The following is an 18504-nucleotide window of genomic DNA, read 5'->3' as shown; positions in this document are numbered from 1 at the left end:
CCCTCACTCAACAGAGGAAGCCCCTTCCCTGGAACCCTCCAAGCACATGGGTTCTGTTGGATCCTCCATGTACTACTGATCTGGAGCAGAGGTGGCCCACCGAGGGCTGATGGACAGAGGCGGCTGCTGTGTACAGGACACTCAGCCAGCAAAAGCAGGGCTCGAGCCAGGGACATGCAGAGAGCTCCTCATGGAAAGAAAGGCAACGTGAGACACAGTGAGGAATAAAATAAATTTTCCTGCAAGATACTCCTCTTAACTTTGGATGTGTTTTCTTCCTTTACAACATCTACCAGCAGAGGAGCAAATGCCCAACAGCAGCTCTGTGAGCGAGTTCCTCCTGCTGGCATTCGCAGACAAGCGGGAGCTGCAGCTCCTGCACTTCGGGCTCTTCCTGGGCATCTACCTGGCTGCCCTCCTGGGCAACGGCCTCATCCTCACCACCGTAGCCTGCGACCACCGCCTCCACACCCCCATGTACTTCTTCCTCCTCAACCTCGCCCTCCTCGACCTCGGATCCATCTCCACCACTCTCCCCAAAGCCATGGTCAATTCCCTCTGGGACACCAGGGCCATCTCCTATCAAGGGTGTGCTGCACAGGTCTTTCTGTTTTTATTCTTCATCTCAGCAGAGTATTCAATTCTAACTATCATGGCCTACGACCGCTACGTTGCCATCTGCAAGCCCCTGCACTACGGGAGCCTCCTGGGCACCAGAGCTTGTGCCCAGATGGCAGCAGCTGCCTGGGGCAGTGGCTTTCTCAATGCTGTCCTGCACACGGCCAATACATTTTCCCTGCCCCTCTGCCAAGGCAATGCTGTGGACCAGTTCTTCTGTGAAATCCCCCAGATCCTCAAGCTCTCCTGCTCAGATGCCTACCTCAGGGAAGTTGGGGTTCTTGGGTTTGCTCTTTCTTTAGTATGTGGTTGTTTTGTTTTCATTGTCTTGTCCTATGTGCAGATCTTTAGGGCTGTGCTGAGGATGCCCTCTGAGCAGGGCCGGCACAAAGCCTTTTCCACGTGCCTCCCTCACCTGGCCGTCATCTTTCTGACTGTTAGCACTGGCATGTTTGCCTACCTGAAGCCCCCCTCCATCACCTCGCTATCCATGGACCATGTGGTGACATTTCTGTACTCGGTGGTGCCTCCAGCAGTGAACCCCCTCATCTACAGCATGAGGAACAAGGAGCTCAAGGATGCAGTGAAGAAGCATATATACTTGTTCCTTCGCTTGCTTCTTAAGCATCAATAATATCTTCATTCTTGTGTTTATTGTAATATAATTTTTATCCTTATTATTTGTTTCATAATGTAATCATCATTAATAGTCCTAACAGTATTTTTTCAATGAATATTTTGATATAAAATACAAAACAAAATCTGATTTCGTTTTAAATATTATTAATGTAATACATACTAAGTTTTTTAATTTCTCTTTTTAATTTTATTTCATGTACCTAAAGAACTAGTCTTCCTGTGTAGATAAAGGCAATAAAGATGCCAGCAGAAATACATTGGTCTCAGCTGCCGCCTCTTCCCATCTCCTCTGGAGCTGGGGAAGAAGGCCCAGCATGCAGGAGGGGCTCAGGGCCAAGATCCCAGCTACCACATGGAGGAGCAGCCCCGGACGTGGATGTGGCCTTTTCACATGGCCTTTTCACGCAGGACGTGGCCTTTTCACTGCTGCTCTCTTTTGGCTTCCACATTGTGCTTCTTGTATTTGGATAAGCCCTGAGATCTCATGTACCTTGGTGACACTCCTGTTGTCCCTACAGTGGCATCCCTGTCCCTGCAGGCAGCAGCAGGCACTACGCAGCCCTGGGTCACAGCTGGCCTCCCTGCTAGCACCACAGAAACAAAAGGGGCTGCTAAGGGCAAACCCAGAAGCCTGGACACTTCTTCCAAATGTGCTATCAGGAATACAGCCAAAGGGTTGCTGCCTGCTCTTCTGTTTTCTGGGGTTCTTCACGGAGTGAAGGACACAGGCTGAAAGTCCCAGGGTGGTCCCTGAGGAACCAAGGGCTGGGCCAAGAACTCCCTTTATGGCAGCACATGCCCAAATAGACAACAACTGGTCTTGGACTGATCTGAATGGGACCGCGCTCCCTGCAGTGGGGCAGATGGCTGATGCTAGCCTGGAGCAGAATCTGGAGCTTCCAGGAGATGTCAGGGGATCTGCAGGGATAATGTGCTCAGTGGGCAGTGATTAGAACCTCATAAAATAAGTGACCATCTGAAGAAGGGTCTGGTAAAGGAAAAAGCGAATCCGAGGAGTCCATGGGCTAAAGGAGGGCTCTGCAGTGCCAGAAGAGGTGGTGAAGAGACAGTAAGGCACATAAGATTGCAGATTAATTGAGGATAACCATTTTGAAGTGCTGTGGGCAAGGTCTGGTGCAGCACTCACCTGCTCTTTACCCTTAGAGACACCCCATGGTCCTGCCCAGCACTGCCCTTTGCTGCTGAGCCATCAGGGCAGATGGAAATCACAGAATCAGAGAATCAGAGAATTGAAGGGGTTGGAAGGGACCTTGAAAGGTCATCGGGTCCAACCCCCCTGCCAAACCAGGTTCCTTAGAGCAGGTTGCCCAAGTAGGCGTCCAGACGGGCCTTGAATATCTCCAGAGAAGGAGACTCCACAACCTCCCTGGGTAGCCTGTACCCTGTCACCCTCACCGTTCTTTTGCATGTTGGTGTGGAACTTCCTGTGCTCTATCTTGTGGCCATTACCTTGTCCTGTCCCCACAAACCACTGAAAAGAGGTTGGCCAAATCCCTCTGTCTCCCACACCTCAGGTATTTATACACATTGATGAGATCCCCCCTCAGTCTTCTTTTCTCCAGGCTGAACACACCCAGGTCTCTCAGCCTTTCCTCATAGGGAAGATGCTCCAGGCCCTGTATCATCTTTGTGACCCTCCGCTGGACTCTTTCCAGGAGACCCCTGTCTTTTTTGTACCGGGGAGCCCAGAACTGGACACAGTACTCCAGGTGAGGCCTGACCAGGGCAGAGTAGAGGGGGAGGATCACCTCCCTTGACCTGCTGGCCACACTCCTTTTAATGCACGCCAGGATCCCATTGGCCCTCTTGGCCACCAGGGCACACTGCTGGCTCATGGTCAACCTGTCATCCACCAGGACCCCCAGGTCCTTCTCCTCAGAGCTCCTCTCCAGCATGTAAAAGGGAAAGGGGCTCAGCAGCAGAGATCCCCATGGAGCTGAGTCTGCTGCCCACCCTGAGCAGCACGGGCAGTGGGGAGTCCTCACAGTGTCCCAGGGCACCACAGCCCCCTAGCTCTGCAGAGCAGCACCGCCAGCTTGGGGCCCTGCAGGGAGCACAGGGAGGGAAGCAGCAACAGCCGGCCAGGCCAGCACAGACACACTGCCCTGGGCAAGGCTCTCTGGGAACACGGATGGCACTGCGGAAGAGCAGGGCAGCATTTCTGGGCCTGCAGAGAGGCATAAAGGAGGAAGAGAAAGCTCTTTGTGCAGGCACCTACCCTGTGCAGGCTGCTCTTTGGCTTAGCCAGGCCTGTTGTGCTGACCTGGGGAGCGGGGCTGGTCCTGCGGGGCACAGGCACTCTGTGCTGGGGATCTCCCAGGCAAGAGACCAGGGCTCCTGCAGGTTCATGGACCTCCATTTCCTGGTACCATAGCCAGCCTCCTTCTTGCTCACCCCAGACAGCAACATGCACGAGCTGCCTCCTTGCTCCTCGTCTAGAGGGCAGAGGGGAGGGAACAGCATAAATAAGTAAAACTCACAAATTGAGAGAAAAACACATAAGGATAGGAAAGGAAAAGAAAAAAGAAAGAAATGAAAATCAAATGCCAAACATGATGAGCATTTTGTAACTCATCAGTTCCCACTAGCAGACTGTTGTGCAGGCAGTCTCTGAGAAACTGCCACCTTGTCTTGGAAAGATGACCCCAATATTTACTGCTGAGCACTATGTTATGTGCCATGGAACGTCCATTGGTCAGGCTGGATCAGCTGTCACAGCGGGTTCCCCTCCCAGCCTGTTGCCCACCCACAGCCAACTAGCTGGTGGGGCAAAGTGGGAAACAGGGAAGGCCTTGATGCTGTGCAAGCCCTGCTCAGGAACAGGGACCAGAGCCGTGGGTGACCAACACTGCTCTGGTCACATATCAAAAACACAGCACCACAGGGGCTGCTTGGCAGAGAGCAACTTGGTCCCAGCCAGAGTCAGTAAAAGGCCCCATGCTGGACAAGAAGGCTCGCTCTGAGCTCTGGAAGGAGTCAGGAAGGTGCTAATAAGCACCAGGACAATTGAGGAAGCCCAAAGACCCTTCTGAAGGGTCACTGAGTGTCAGCTGAGAGGCAGTGCTGGCCAGTGGGGAGGGCCAGGAGAAAGACTTGTGTGAAGGCTGTGAGAAACAAGGACACTTGGGGCTTTAGCAGCTGCCTGTGGGTGGAGTAGGAGGACAAGGCTGGTCCTGGGACTGGAGCAGGGTTGAAGGACCCTGTGGAAATCTGAGCTGATGGAGAAGTGTCCATCTTGCATGTGTGTCTCAGCCTGGGAGAAGGGGCCTGCCTTCGGTGTGGGATGGCTGGGCTGTGCTCAGCCATGCCCCAGGAGCTGACCTTACTCTCTTCCTCCCCGCCACTCCCCACATGGGGCAGGCCCTGAGGAAACACCCCTGAGCCTGGAGATGCACCAACCTGCTGTGGTGAGGTGCCACTACTGCAGGGGAAGAGGGGAGGGTTGGAGGGACACGTGGGACCTGCGGGTAAGAGTGGTGTGGCTTGAGAAAGTGAGTGCCTGGGAAAAGTTACTCTGGATCCATAGGAGCCATTCTGGAAAGAAAACTTATAGGCAGGAACCGCACTTTTCTGGAGGTGCAGAGCTGCTGGGCACATTGTGGAGGATGCTCTGGTGGACTTTAATATCCTTTTCCACCGTGTCTTAAGTGCCGCTTTTCTCAGAAATAGGGTAGCCAACAAGAGGTATGATGGATACTCTGAGATCATGAAAGCCACCAGAAAGCTGATCCCAATGAGATGACTGAAATGGGGAGGTCAGGAGAAGCATGGACCGGAGAGATGTGAGATTTGGGGGAGGGAATAGGGGCTTGGCCAGCAGAAATTAAGGATTTTGTAGAGGTTCAGGTTATGCTGACGCTGCTGTAGCAGTGACTTAAAACAGTCATATGAGGCCCTTCCCCAGTTTCAACCAGTAACCTTAATTCATAAATCTAAATGCTACCCCACACCCTGACAGAAATCTACTACTCTTATGCCTGACCTCAAAGTATGCACTGAAGCCAAAACTCAGCCCATAGACTCTTTCCATTACCTTTACTCTCTTGCTTACCTTGATCCCTCCCCTTAACACTAGCTTGTAATTGCTCTATTTAACCCTAGACTTCTAGGCAGACTTAAACAAAACCCTAAACCATAAAGCCTGCCTATCCCCTAACCACAGACCTGACACCCCAAGCAGAACATCAAACCTGCCCACAAAATCTTTGCTTAATCTCTAACCCAGAAAGGTGAGCCCTAGTCCCTAATCCCAAATGTAAACGATGACCAGACAAAACCCTCGTTCCTGTGTGTTAACCTCCTCACCTTCAGCCCCTCTCCTAAACCTTAACTTTAGGCGCTTGGCCCCTTGAGGCAGGGCAGGAACAGTGAGGTTGCCGTGTGTGGTGGTTTTACTTGGGTGGGCAGCTGAGCTCCACCACAACTGCTCTCTCACTCCCCCTCCTCAAAGAGGAACGGGGAGAAAATACGATGAAAAGGGCTCAAGGGTTGAGATAAGGACAGGGAGATCGCACAGTAATTATTGTGATGGGCAAAACAGACTCAGCATAGGGATGATAGTAAGATTTACTGCTTATTCCTAACAAGCTAGAGAAGTGAGAAACAAAGGAAAGAAACCAAAAGCACCTTCCCCCCCATCCACCCTCTTCCACCTCCTCCCTCCGAGCAGTGCAGGGGAACGGGGTTATGGTCAATCTATAGTGCTTCTTCTCCGCTGCTCTTTCTTGGTCACTCTCGTCCCCTGCGCTGTGGGGTCCTTCCCATGGGATGCAGTCCTTGCTGAACTGATCCTGTGTGGGCTTCCCACAGGCAGCAGCTCTTCAAGAACTGCTCCAGATATGGGTCCATACCATGGGGTCCATCCATCAGGAGCAAACTGCTCCAACCTGGGTCCTCCACAGGCAGCAGCTCCTGCCAGGTCACCTGCTCCTGCGTGGTCTCCTCTCCATGGGCTACAGGTCCGGCCCGGAATCTGCTCCAGCAGGGGTCTTCCACAGGCCGCAGCCTCCATCAATGCAGGTCCACCTGCTCCACCGTGGTCTCCTCCACAGGCTGCAGCATGGAACCCTGATCCACCGTGGTACTCCATAGGCTGCAGGGGGACAGCCTGCTTCACCATGGTCCTCACCACAGGCCGCAGGGGACTTCTGCTCCGGCGCCTGGAGCACCTCTCCCTCTCCTTCTTCACTGACCTTGGTGCCTACAAGGCTGTTCCTCACTCCTCTCACTCTCCCAGCTGCTGTGTGGTGCAGTGTATTTTTTTTCCCTGTCTTAAATATGCTCTCACAGAGGCGCAAACAACATCACTTATTGGCTCAGCTCTGGTCAGCAGTGGGGCCCTTACCTAACAGCTTCTAGATTCTTCTCACAGAAGCCACCCCTATGGCCACCTGCTACCAAAACCTTGCAACGTAAACCCACTACACTGTGCAGTCACATGGCATTCAAAGATAAATGTGAGGGTCCATGGATCTGATCAGCTTGTGGGCCACAAGGAGGAGAAGGGTGGGAATGCTCTAAGGAGCCCAGCTCTGCCTCAGAATCCCCTGCCCCAGCAGGAGGAATGTGACTGTGAAAGTGACTGTGAGGTCACTTCTGTCTCTGCAGTTGATACGGCAGCAGTAGGAACGTGTCACAGAAAGGGACTGTGAGGTCACTTCTGCCTGTAGGTGGCAGGTCACCCTTCACTTCTCCCTGGGATCTGTACTTTTTGGCTGACATCTGCCAGTGGCCCTGGTAGGACAGCAGAAGGCACCTGGTTGGCATGCTGACTGTGGGATCCCCTCTGCCTACATACCCAGGAGGACCCAGACAGAAAGAAGGCTCGAAAATGGGTTGTCCTGTCCCTTCTGCTTGAGTACATGACTGGACAGCAGGAGGCACAAGGCTTGGGTGTGTCTAGCCAAGAAGCTGCAAGGCCAGCAGCAGGCCCATGTCTTGGAAGATGCAGGTGAGGTGACTTGTGTCTGGTTGGCTGACAGGCCGCAAGAGGGCTGGTGGGTTGGGATGCCTACTTCAGGACTGGTTTCCACCCTGATGGAGCTTTCTTTGGTATTGGGAAAGAGCAGGAGAGAAAAAACTGCCAGAAAGTGCACTGTGGAAGGTTGGCACTGGCCATGAGGAGGAAGAAATGTCCCTCAAAGGTCAGTGCTGTGTTGCCAGAGGTCACCCAAAGAGTGTCTGTGATCAAACCCTGGCTTTGTGTTTCAAGGAACAACTGGTGAGGGTTGACGAGACATCATGGTGAAATCATGGAAATGTCGGGATGAGAGCAAGGTGGTGAACAGAGATGGGTGTCTGCAGACTTCAAGGAAACAGGACAAAGAGTGGGATAGCATAGGAAAAAATGTAGAGAATGCAGAGAGTGCTGGCAAGAATGGAAGGCCCCAACAGCCCTGAGGTTTTTGTCGCCTTGGCTAAAGCTTATGAGGACACATGTTATACTCATTGCAATGGAATGTCATTGATTCCTTGCAATCCTATGCAGAAGCTGGGAGGTGTCATACCATTGTTCTTCTCATGGCATCACACTGCCCACCACACCCCACAGACCCCAGGAAGAGCCCCGAGCCAGACATGGGGGTGCAGGATCTCCCCTCCCAGTGGCTTGGGTCAGGCCTTGGCTCTTCTGCTTCACTAAAAGAAACCAAGGCTTTTCTAAGCACACTGCTTTTGCCTGTCTGTAATCATGGCCTCCAATTATCTGCCCTAACAAGTCCCTGGGGAAGCTTTGTTTCTTAGGGCCCTCAGTGGGGCCCATTAATACTCCAAGTCACTTCAACGTTTCCTTCTGACTTTACCTTCACACACTGTTACATCATTCTCCTCTCAGTACCCGAGGTTCATAGCCTCAGCACCAAAATATGCCATGGAACTCATTAAAATGCAGAAACTCCTAAGGAGTCATATCTCCCATAGATTTCTTCAAGACTTGTAGAGCTAATTGGAGAGCTTTGACTGTGTAGTTAAGGGGGAAAATTTCAAAGTGAATATAATAAAAATATTTTATCATTTTAAAGGATGAATTTTGCTGCTTTTCAGTTTGGGGCATCATCCTCCTATTGGTATTGATTCTGGGTGACTTCATTGGAGACATGGATAGGGAGGAAATGCAGAGAGGTCTGACTGCATGGTCAGCCTTGTTCCTCACCCCCCCAGCCCTACCATTTCTATCATTGGCCACCTGGTGCTTGCATCACTTTTCCTTACACCAGATTTCTGCACCGAAGTCCGCATCTGGATGTTACAGCTCCTTTGCACCAGCTCTCACCTGCTTTCCTTAGAGACCTGACTGCACTCAGGCACAAAAGGCTTTTTCCTATTTCCAAACAAAGAACAGGAAAACATTCTGTGATTTTCCCAAAAAAACCAAAGCAAGTTCCTCACCTTCTACGCCTCCAGTGAGGTTTACGTTCCCATGAGGATTACTGTATAATAAGTGTTTTATACTGATAGATAGGAAATTGTAAGTATTAAGGTAAGTATTAATCCATATGATATTAATTCAATGATAAATGATGAGGAGTTCCGTAAGGACACAATTAAACAGACTGCTGATAGATGAGCAAGGTTGAACTCCCTGAAGCTCAAAGCAGCAACTGGGTTGGGTGAGAGCGGTTTGAATAATCAAAGAGTAGAGGGAGGGCAAACCAGGAGAACAATGGGAAGTGCATAGGTCCAGACAGGCAGCTGGAAAGGGGACAGTCAGCAGGGTCTGTTTAATCAACAGAGGTGGATGTACCTGGAAGATGAGGGAGCACACCATGATAGACAAAGCAATGTCAAAGCAAATACAGGTGAACTTCAGTATTTCTTTTTCTGTGATGAATATAGATCCTGAAAATTCACATTTCTTCATGATAGAAACTACACTGTCTGACATTTTACGGAAGGGATTGAATCTTTTGAGGTAATGAGTAGTTGCTTTATGACTTAAGTGTTGAATACAGGGTATTGAAGCAGAACTTTGCTGTCTGACCATAAGCAACCAGTGCCAAGGTTTTCAGAGTAGTTTATTCACATTTGAAATATTTCCTTGAAATCACATTTCAAGGTTATGCTTTCAATGAAATCATTAGGCCTCCAGTGGCTCTGGTGCATTTAGAGTAATTCCCTGAAATGGAAGCTGTCAGAAAGGACATGAAGGGGAGTCCAAGACCAGTTGTTGTCTGATTAGACAGGTGAGGCCATAAAGGGAGCTCTTGGTCCAGTCCTTGGCTACTCACACACTGCCCTGGGACTTTCATCCTGTCTCCTATACTCTATGAAGAATCCCAGAAAAGAGAAGAGCAGGAAGCAACCCCTTGGCTCTATTCCTAACAGCAGCATTGGAAGAGGCGTCCAGGCTTCTGGGTTTGCCCTGAGCAGCCCCTTTTGTTTCTGTGGTGCTAGCAGGGAGGCCAGCTGTGTCACAGGGCTGTACACTGCCTGCTGCTGCCTGCAGTCACAGGGATGCCACTGCAGAGACAACAGGACTGTCACCAAGGTACACGAGACCTTAGGGCTAACCCATGTACAAGACCATAAGAGAACAATGTGGAAGCCAAAAGAGAGCAGCAGTGAAAAGGCCACGTCCTGCTGCTGGCCATGGCCATGGCTCCAGGGAAGCAGCAGCCCCGATCCAAAGGCAGCAGGGAGGCAGAGCCCAGTGGGCAGTGAGGGGCAGCCTTGAGGGCCACTGGGGCTGCTCCTCCATGTGGCAGCTGGGCTCTTGGCCCTGAGCCCCTCCTGTGTGCTGGGGCTGCTCCCCCAGCTCCAGAGGAGGTGGGAAGTGATGGCAGCTGAGACCAATGAATTTCTGATGTCTTCTTTATTGTCTTTATCTACATGGGAAGCCTGGGTCTACAGGTACGTGAGATATTTGGGGGTAAAACAATAATAATAATAAAAAAATAACAAATAGGAAATTAAAGATACCATTATTAGATCAAAATCAAAAGATTAAGTATAAGATATTATAAAAGAAAAAAAAAAAAAACAAAAAAAAAGATCCTAACAAATTTTCAGAAAAAACTGACTCTTGTTCGGATTGTAGACATAATTATTACTGTTGAAGAAACATGTATCCAAAGAGTTTCCTCACTGCATCCTTGAGGTCCTGGTTCCTCATGCTGTAGATGAGGGGGTTCATGGCTGCAGGAACCACTGAGTACAGAACTGCCACCAACAGATCCAGGGATGGGGAAGACATGGAGGGGGGCTTCAGGTAGGCAAACATGCTAGTGCTGACAAACAGGAAGACAATGGCCAGGTGAGGGAGGCATGTAGAAAAGGCTTTGTGCCGGCCCTGCTCAGAGGGCATCCTCAGCACTGCCCTGAAGATCTGCACATAGGACAACATAATGAAAACAAAACAAGCAAATACTAAAGAAATACTACCTACAATAAGAACAATCTCCACAAGGAATGACTCTGAGCAAGAAAGCTGGAGGGTCTGGGGGATTTCACAGAAGAACTGGTCCACAGCATTGCCTTGGCAGAGGGGCAGGGAAAATGTACTGGCTGTATGCAGGACAGCATTGAGAAAGCCACTGTCCCAGGTAGCTGCTGCCATCTGGGCACAAGTTCTGGTGCCCAGGAGGCTCCCGTAGTGCAGGGGCTTGCAGATGGCAACGTAGCGGTCATAGGCCATGACAGTTTGAAAAGAATATTTTGCTGATATAAAAAAGAGGAAGAAAAAGACCTGTGCAGCATACCCTTGATAGGAGATGGCCCTGTTGTCCTAGAGGGCATTGGCCATGGCTTTGGGGAGAGTGCTGGAGATGCAGCCCAGGTCGAGGAGGGCGAGGTTGAGGAGGAAGAAGTACATGGGGGTGTGGAGGCGGTGGTCGCAGGCTACGGCGGTGAGGATGAGGCCGTTGCCCAGGAGGGCAGCCAGGTAGATGCCCGGGAAGAGCCTGAAGTGCAGGAGCTGGAGCTCCTGCCTGTCTGCGAATGCCAGCAGGAGGAACTCGCTCACAGAGCTGCTGTTGGGCATTTTCTGACCTGCAGGAGAGCAGAGCCCATTGGTGGATAAAGTGGAGACAGATGATGTTCCCAGGGCACATCAGTGGCCAGCAGTAGTCTTTCTCCTTGAAACTGCAGCCCAGCCCAGCACATGAAAACCCTTCAAAGACAAACTCCTTCTTCACTGACATCTGAAGTTGAAATGGCAGTTGGGATGCCAAGACATTCTCCCTTCTTCCTAGTAGACACAAAAACATCCGTTTACCATCCTAGGTCATCTGTGGAAAACTCAGGCTGAAAGACTCAAGAACAGGACACTTCAAATGGCTGAGAAAGAACCCATCAGCTTGCCCCAGTTTGGGAAACCATCCCCTTCCAACTACGGGTATGAAAGTGAAAAATGTGAAATGACCTGTCCGGTCAATACACAGAGCAAGGGAAATTCATAGGTATTGTGCTGGAGTGGCAGAAGGCAAAAAGCACTGCATTGTGCCTCAGACTAATCAGAGACCTAATCCAGTTCATCCATGAGATAAAGCAGAGTGAAGGACATTGAGATCTGTCCTAACATGAAGAAGGATGTGCATCACTCGTGAAGGAACTGTCTTTTTGTGCCATCACCAACGCAAATTATACAAGAACTACATCAAATAAAGGTAACCTGTTCCACCCTGGCCCTGTCACACCATGGGGCAGGGAAGGGACCTTTTTTAGTTTCAGCCTCTTTTTCAGAGAGGCTTTGCCCTCTCCCTGTGCACCACGGCACAGAGCCTGACCTGGGACACTCCATGAGCGCCTTGCAGGTCCTGGCAGGCTGCGGTGAGGGGAAGAAATGCCCTGGGCCCCCTTTCTGCTCTGCCCAGGCCAGCAAGGGCCCAGAGCGGCCTCCTCTCTCCTGCCCCTGCAGCCCTGGGCTCCCTTTGCGCAGCCCTGGCTCTGCAGCACCAAGCCCTGCTGGGAGCCTTCCCCTGCATGCTCCCACCGCTCCCTGACATTGCTGTTGCCCTCTTCCGGGTACTGCCCAGCCCAGCCCAGCCCCTGCCATCCTCTCCCCACCTCCCTGCCCTCTCCCCAGCCCAGCCCAGCCCAGCAGCCCAGGCTGGGCTGGCCCCAGGGCAGTGCCTATCGCAGGCTGCTGCAGGGCTCTGGGCACAGCCACCACAGCCCCAGCCCCTCACAAGGCACCGCAGCTGCTGGGATGAAGGTGGCCCTGAGCGTACCCAGCAGCCCCCAACGCTGGGGCCAGCCACGGCTCAGGAAATGGAGGTCCTTGAAGCTGCAGGAGCCCTGGTCTCTTGCGTGGGAGATCCCCAGCACAGAGTGCCTGTGCCCCTCAGGGCCTGCCCCTCTCCCCAGGCCAGCACAAGAGGCTTGGTCCAGGCACAGAGCAGCTCCAGATTCCTCTCCAGGATGCCATTTGCCATCAGCCCCAGAACCTGTGTACACTCCCAGGCAGATAAAGCGAAGACCGGTTATTTTTTGCTGAGCCATGTGCAAGCAAGAAGGCAGTTCTTCCAAGTCCATCCCTTGGTCCTACACTGATCACTCTGGGTCTCTGATCCATGGTGATTCCCAGAAAATCAAGAGGCCTGTTCAGGGAGCAGCTCCTTGAGTGTATTCCTGACACCAGCTTCGGAAGAGGCGTGCAGAGATGTGGCAGCCCTGGCCTGAAGGCAGCAGAGAAGCAGAGCCCAGCGGGCAGTGAGGGGCAGCCCCGAGGGCCACCGGGGCTGCTCCTCCATGTGGCAGCTGGGCTCTTGGCCCTGAGCCCGTCCTGTGTGCTGGGGCTGAACAATGAAGTTCTGATGTCTTTATTATTGTCTATATGTACACTGCAAACCTAGTTCTATAGGTAGATTAGAAGATATAGTCAAAGTAAATAAATTAAGAGGAAGTATGCCTATCAAGAATAATAATATTTAAATCAATATTAAAAAAAAAAGTAAATCATAATGAAGAAAAATAATATGAAAAATTCTCACGTCAGTCTCAAATACCCTGTTAGTCTTGATAGAGGTATTACTAAGGGTTACATTATGATAATATTACTAAGGATAAAAATGATATGATACAATTCACAATAATGTTAACAATACTGATGCTTAAGAAGCACATATAGAAACAGTTTTCTCGTTGCATCCTTGAGCTCCTGGTTCCTCATGCTGTAGATGAGGGGGTTCACTGCTGGAGGCACCACTGAGTACAGAACTGCCACCACCAGGTCCAGCGATGTGGAAGAGATGGAGGGGGGCTTCAGGTAGGCAAACATGGCAGTGCTTACCATCAGGGAGACCACGGCAAGGTGAGGGAGGCACGTGGAAAAGGCTTTGTGCCGGCCCTGCTCAGAGGGCATCCTCAGCACGGCTCTGAAGATCTGAATATAAGAAATAACAATGAAAATAGAACAACCAAATCCTAAAGAAACACTAATCACAAGTGCCCCAACTTCCCTGAGGTAGGCATCTGAGCAGGAGAGCTTGAGGATCTGGGGGATTTCACAGAAGAACTGGTCCACAGCATTGCCTTGGCAAAGGGGCAGGGAAAATGTATTGGCTGTGTGCAGGAGAGCATGGAGAAAGCCACTGCCCCAGGCAGCTGCTGCCATCTTGGCACAAGCTCTGGTTCCCAGGAGGCTCCCGTAGTGCAGGGGCTTGCAGATGGCAACGTAGCGGTCGTAGGCCATGATGGTGAGAAAGGAATACTCTGCTCCAACTGAGATGAATAAAAAGAAGACCTGTGCAGCACACCCTTGATAGGAGATGGCCCTGGTGTCCCAGAGGGCATTGGCCATGGCTTTGGGGACAGTGCTGGAGATGCAGCCCAGGTCAAGGAGGGCGAGGTTGAGGAGGAAGAAGTACATGGGGGTGTGGAGGCGGTGGTCGCAGGCTACGGCGGTGAGGATGAGGCCGTTGCCCAGGAAGGCAGCCAGGTAGATGCCCAGGAAGAGCCCGAAGTGCAGGAGCTGCAGCTCCCGCTTGTCTGAGAATGCCAGCAGGAGGAACTCGCTCACAGAGCTGCTGTTGGCCATTTTCTGACATTCTCTGTTGAAGAGCAAAAATCAGAACAAAGTTAGAAGAACCTTCTTAGAGTCAAAACCTCTTGCAAGTCTCAGAGCAAACCCATCCTGAACCTTTCTCTTTGCAGGAGAACCATTCTGCAGCTGTCCTGCTTGAGCTGTGGCTGGTGCTGGCTGAGAGTGGCTGGGACTGGAAGCAGGGGCTGCTTTGGGCTGCAAAGGAGTCCTTCCTGCTGTGCAGCAGGCATGAAGGCAGAAACACGGGGGAAAATGACATTCAGTCCACTGGTCAGATCCATGAACTCTGCAGTGTTGTTGCAAAAAAACTCATCTGATGCAGAGGCAGAGCTGCAGGGATTTTGTTTCCTTTGATTTATTGCAGTTGCCCCTATAACACTTAGCAGAGGTAATGGGTAGTTGAACTCCCTGACATTTCCTGTGCACTCCTGATGAAGTCCTATGTGTGCCAGGAGGCAAAGGGCCTCTCCCTTGGTGAAGACTGAGCAGAGAATCTCTGCCCACCAGTCATGTTCTCAGCTGCACTGTGTCACCCCTCTGAGCTGCAGACTCATCCAACTCAGTTGTTTCACTGAGAAAAAAACTGTAGATGTATGCTAATCGAGGAGGGCCACAGCAAGCCAGACAGAGCTTGAGAGCTTCTCCTCATTTGGGCTCTGCCTGCTGTGCTGGCCATGCCTGCCCCACAGCCCATGGGCTGCAGGGGGAAGACGAGGCCAGGGAAGGGCTGCTCCAGGGGAAGGCATCTGCACTGCAGGGCACGGCTGTGAGGTGCCTGAATCCCCCCTGCCATGGCGTTTCTGGCAACAGCTCCTTCTGACCACCTGCTCCTCTCTCTGCTGCCTGCAGCTGTCCCTGCCGGGAGCTGCTGCTCTGTGCCCACCTCTTCTTTCCCCCTGCCGGTGCTCACAGACCCCATCCCACGCGGCTGTGCTCAGCGCTGCCCTGCAGCACCCTGCCACCAACAGGGCCCTGCCAAGGGGCACCTCCATGGCTGCAGGAGCTACGGGACAGCTGATAGAGAGCCTGGCATGGCCAGCCAGGGCAGGGTGTTCTGAGCTGACCGGGGGCACCTGGCTTAGGGCACTCCAAGGGGCTTCTGCCAGACTTCCTCACCTCGAAGTGCAATCCAGAAGCAGTCTCAAAGCCTACTCCATTGACACTGCCCTCTGTACTGGCTCAGGCTGGGATGTTAACTTTCCCTGCAGAAGCCCATATAGTGCTGTGCTCTGCACTCGTAGCTAAAACAACAATGGTATCACACCAGTGTTGTGTCTGCTGCTGAGCAGTGCTGGCACAGCATCAGGACTCTCTCTAACCCTCCTAGGGGTGGGCAAAGATGTGAGAAAAGAAACATCACCAGGGCAGCTGACATAAACCAACCAAAGGGATATTCCATACTGTATGATGTCACACTCAGCAATAAAAAGTGGAAAAAGGAGGAAGAAGGGAGGGGTGGGCTCTCGCTGTGAAAATGTCTGTCCTCCTCCCAAACACCAGCCACGTGTGTTGAGGCACTGCTTCAAGGACGTGGTCAAGCATCGCTCATTTGTGGGAAGTAGAGAGTAATTTCTTTCCTCTGCACTTCCACATAGCCTTTACTTGTTTTTTTAGTTTTCCCTTTCCCCCTCCCTTTTCCCCTTTCCTTTTTTCCCCTTTAGTTAAATTGTTAATTATTTAGTTAAATTGTTTAGGTAAATTGTTTAATTAATAATAATCTTTCCTTAATAATTATTTTTTTTCTTCCCTTTAATTAAATCATCCTTATCTCAACCAGTGAGTTGTTCTTTCCTTTACTTCTTCCCCTCCTCATCTAAGGAGGGGAAGTGAGAGAGCGGCTGTGGTGTTCAGCTGCCTAGCATGGTAAAACCACCACACCCTCCCAGAAACAAGACCCACAAGGAGACCCTTCCAGGACGTGCAGCTGCATGGCCATGCAGCCAGAGACTTACCTTGTCAAGGGCTGTGCAGATTTCTCCTGCAGTCAGCTCTCAGTATGCTCCCACTCCCAATTGTCTCCACGCCCTCTCTCCTTCTCTCCTCTACCTGTGCCACCTGCTGCGCTGTGCAGAGGAGCTGCTCCTGGGCAGAGCTGTCTCTCTCCATCATGGGACTTTTTGAAATGTGTTTTCTCTGTCCCGAGAGCCTGGCCCAGCTCAGCAGTAGAGGTCCAGCCCAAGGCATTGTAATCACCCCTTTGGTGGCTTTGGTGATGAGCCCACAAACCTCACGCAATGAGAGCAAACTGAAGAAAACTCTCAAGAAGTCCAAGTCAGATGCAAGTTCCCCGCAGTATCCCCCCAGGACGTAGCCTCCCTTGGAGCTGGTTAGAGCAAAACACTGGAGGCAGTGAGGACAAGTAGACAAAGGCAATGTGATAGTGACACTAATGTATTGAAAAACATGCCTTGACCCCCAGCCCCTGGGAAGGGTGATCCTTTCCCTTCACACGTTGCTCAGGGCTCTTCCTGGGGCAGTAGGAGATAGGGATGTGCATGGCCAAGTGCAGGAGAGTATTACGACTCCTGCCTGGTTCATGGGTGGGGGTGAGGACACTGAGACCCCAGTGTTTAAACACTAAGCTGTCTCTTCATAAGCTTCAGTGACAGAGACAACAACCATAGCTTCAGAGACAAAGGCCTCGGTCCTGCTGGGACTTTCAGCCTTTCCAGTGTCCTTCTTCCTCTCCACAGCAGGGTGTCCTAGGGACTCCCAGACCTGCACATCTTTCCCTGCTGTCTGTAGACCCCTGTCTGTGTGGTGTCACACCGGATCTGAGCTGAGTATGGTAACTCAAATTTTCTTGGTGGCCATGCTCCTCATAAGGCAGCTCTGTAGGAAGCTGGCCTGGTTCCTGGTGAGCAGCACCACAGCTCGTATGGCATCCCTCGTGGTGCCCTGGGCCTCCTCCTCCTGGGCACTGCTCACTCAGCAGGGTCCCAGTCTGCCCTGATGTGTGGTCTTCCTCTTCCTCCGGTGCAGGACTAGGCTCTTCTCATTGTAAATGTCAGGATGTTTCTGTAGGGAAAATCCTGCATTTTCTCAAGGTTTCCCTGGACAGATGCTCCAGTCTGTCAGCTGTTAATGTCTGCAGGCAGACGGTTCAACCTTTGTGTGATTGTGCTATCTCTGACAAGATAGCAGCATCAGGAGTTGCAGGAAAGTTTGGATAATACAGGAGTAACCAGTTGAATGGAATTGCAGCACAGAGTCACAGAAGGGTAGGGGATGGAAGGCTGCCAGGTTCCACCTCTTCCGTGCTTCCTTCTCACAAATGCTCTCAGTTTGCCTGGAGCTGTGTCCTAAATGTTATGGGGCTGTGCAGGTCAAAATTAGAAGGGACAAAGCCCATCTGGAGCTCAATCCAGCTATTACTGTCAAAGATAATAATAACTATTTATATAAATACTTTTAAAAAAGGAGGATTAAGGAGAATCATCATCCTTTATTGGATGTGGGAGGAAACACAGTGACAAGAGATGAGGTAAAGGCTGAGGTACTTAATCACAGAATCAGAGAATCGGAGAATTGTAGGGGTTGGAAGGGACCTTGAAAGGTCATCGGGTCCAACCCCCCTGCCAAACCAGGTTCCTTAGAGCAGGTTGCCCAAGTAGGCGTCCAGACGGGCCTTGAATATCTCCAGAGAAGGAGACTCCACAACCTCCCTGGGTAGCCTGTACCCTGTCACCCTCACCGTTCTTTTGCATGTTGGTGCGGAACTTCCTGTGCTCTATCTTGTGGCCATTACCTTGTCCTGTCCCCACAAACCACTGAAAAGAGGTTGGCCAAATCCCTCTGTCTCCCACACCTCAGGTATTTATACACATTGATGAGATCCCCCCTCAGTCTTCTTTTCTCCAGGCTGAACACACCCAGGTCTCTCAGCCTTTCCTCATAGGGAAGATGCTCCAGGCCCTGTATCATCTTTGTGACCCTCCGCTGGACTCTTTCCAGGAGACCCCTGTCTTTTTTGTACCGGGGAGCCCAGAACTGGACACAGTACTCCAGGTGAGGCCTGACCAGGGCAGAGTAGAGGGGGAGGATCACCTCCCTTGACCTGCTGGCCACACTCCTTTTAATGCACGCCAGGATCCCATTGGCCCTCTTGGCCACCAGGGCACACTGCTGGCTCATGGTCAACCTGTCATCCACCAGGACCCCCAGGTCCTTCTCCTCAGAGCTCCTCTCCAGCAGGTCATCCCCCAGCCTGTACTGATACGTCCGGTTGTTCCTTCCCAGGTGCAGGA

At 51.6% G+C, this 18504-nt stretch overlaps 2 protein-coding genes across 2 annotated transcripts; one reads left to right on the top strand and one right to left on the bottom strand.

Moving 5' to 3' along the window:
- Positions 1-304: 304 nt before the first annotated feature.
- Positions 305-1252, top strand: LOC118260764 (olfactory receptor 14C36-like). Its single transcript, XM_035571222.2, has one exon. It carries the CDS (start codon positions 308-310, stop codon positions 1250-1252), a length of 945 nt encoding a protein of 314 aa, XP_035427115.1. The 5' UTR covers positions 305-307.
- A 12057-nt stretch (positions 1253-13309) lies between these two features.
- LOC118260763 (olfactory receptor 14C36-like) lies at positions 13310-14251 on the bottom strand. Its single transcript, XM_035571221.2, has one exon. The coding sequence runs from the start codon at positions 14249-14251 to the stop codon at positions 13310-13312; it is 942 nt and encodes a 313-aa protein (XP_035427114.2).
- Positions 14252-18504: the final 4253 nt, after the last annotated feature.

This window comes from Cygnus atratus, unplaced genomic scaffold (genome assembly GCF_013377495.2).
Source record: "Cygnus atratus isolate AKBS03 ecotype Queensland, Australia unplaced genomic scaffold, CAtr_DNAZoo_HiC_assembly HiC_scaffold_37, whole genome shotgun sequence".
Lineage (NCBI taxonomy): Eukaryota > Metazoa > Chordata > Aves > Anseriformes > Anatidae > Cygnus > Cygnus atratus.
The sequence above is the reverse complement of the archived record's forward strand: the minus strand, read 5'-3'. Positions and strand labels throughout refer to the sequence as shown.

What these genes read in the sequence shown, in the direction of transcription:
- LOC118260764 (XM_035571222.2), top strand. Translation starts at nt 308, where the DNA reads ATGCCCAACAGCAGCTCTGTGAGCGAGTTCCTCCTGCTGGCATTCGCA.
- LOC118260763 (XM_035571221.2), bottom strand. Translation starts at nt 14,251, where the DNA reads ATGGCCAACAGCAGCTCTGTGAGCGAGTTCCTCCTGCTGGCATTCTCA.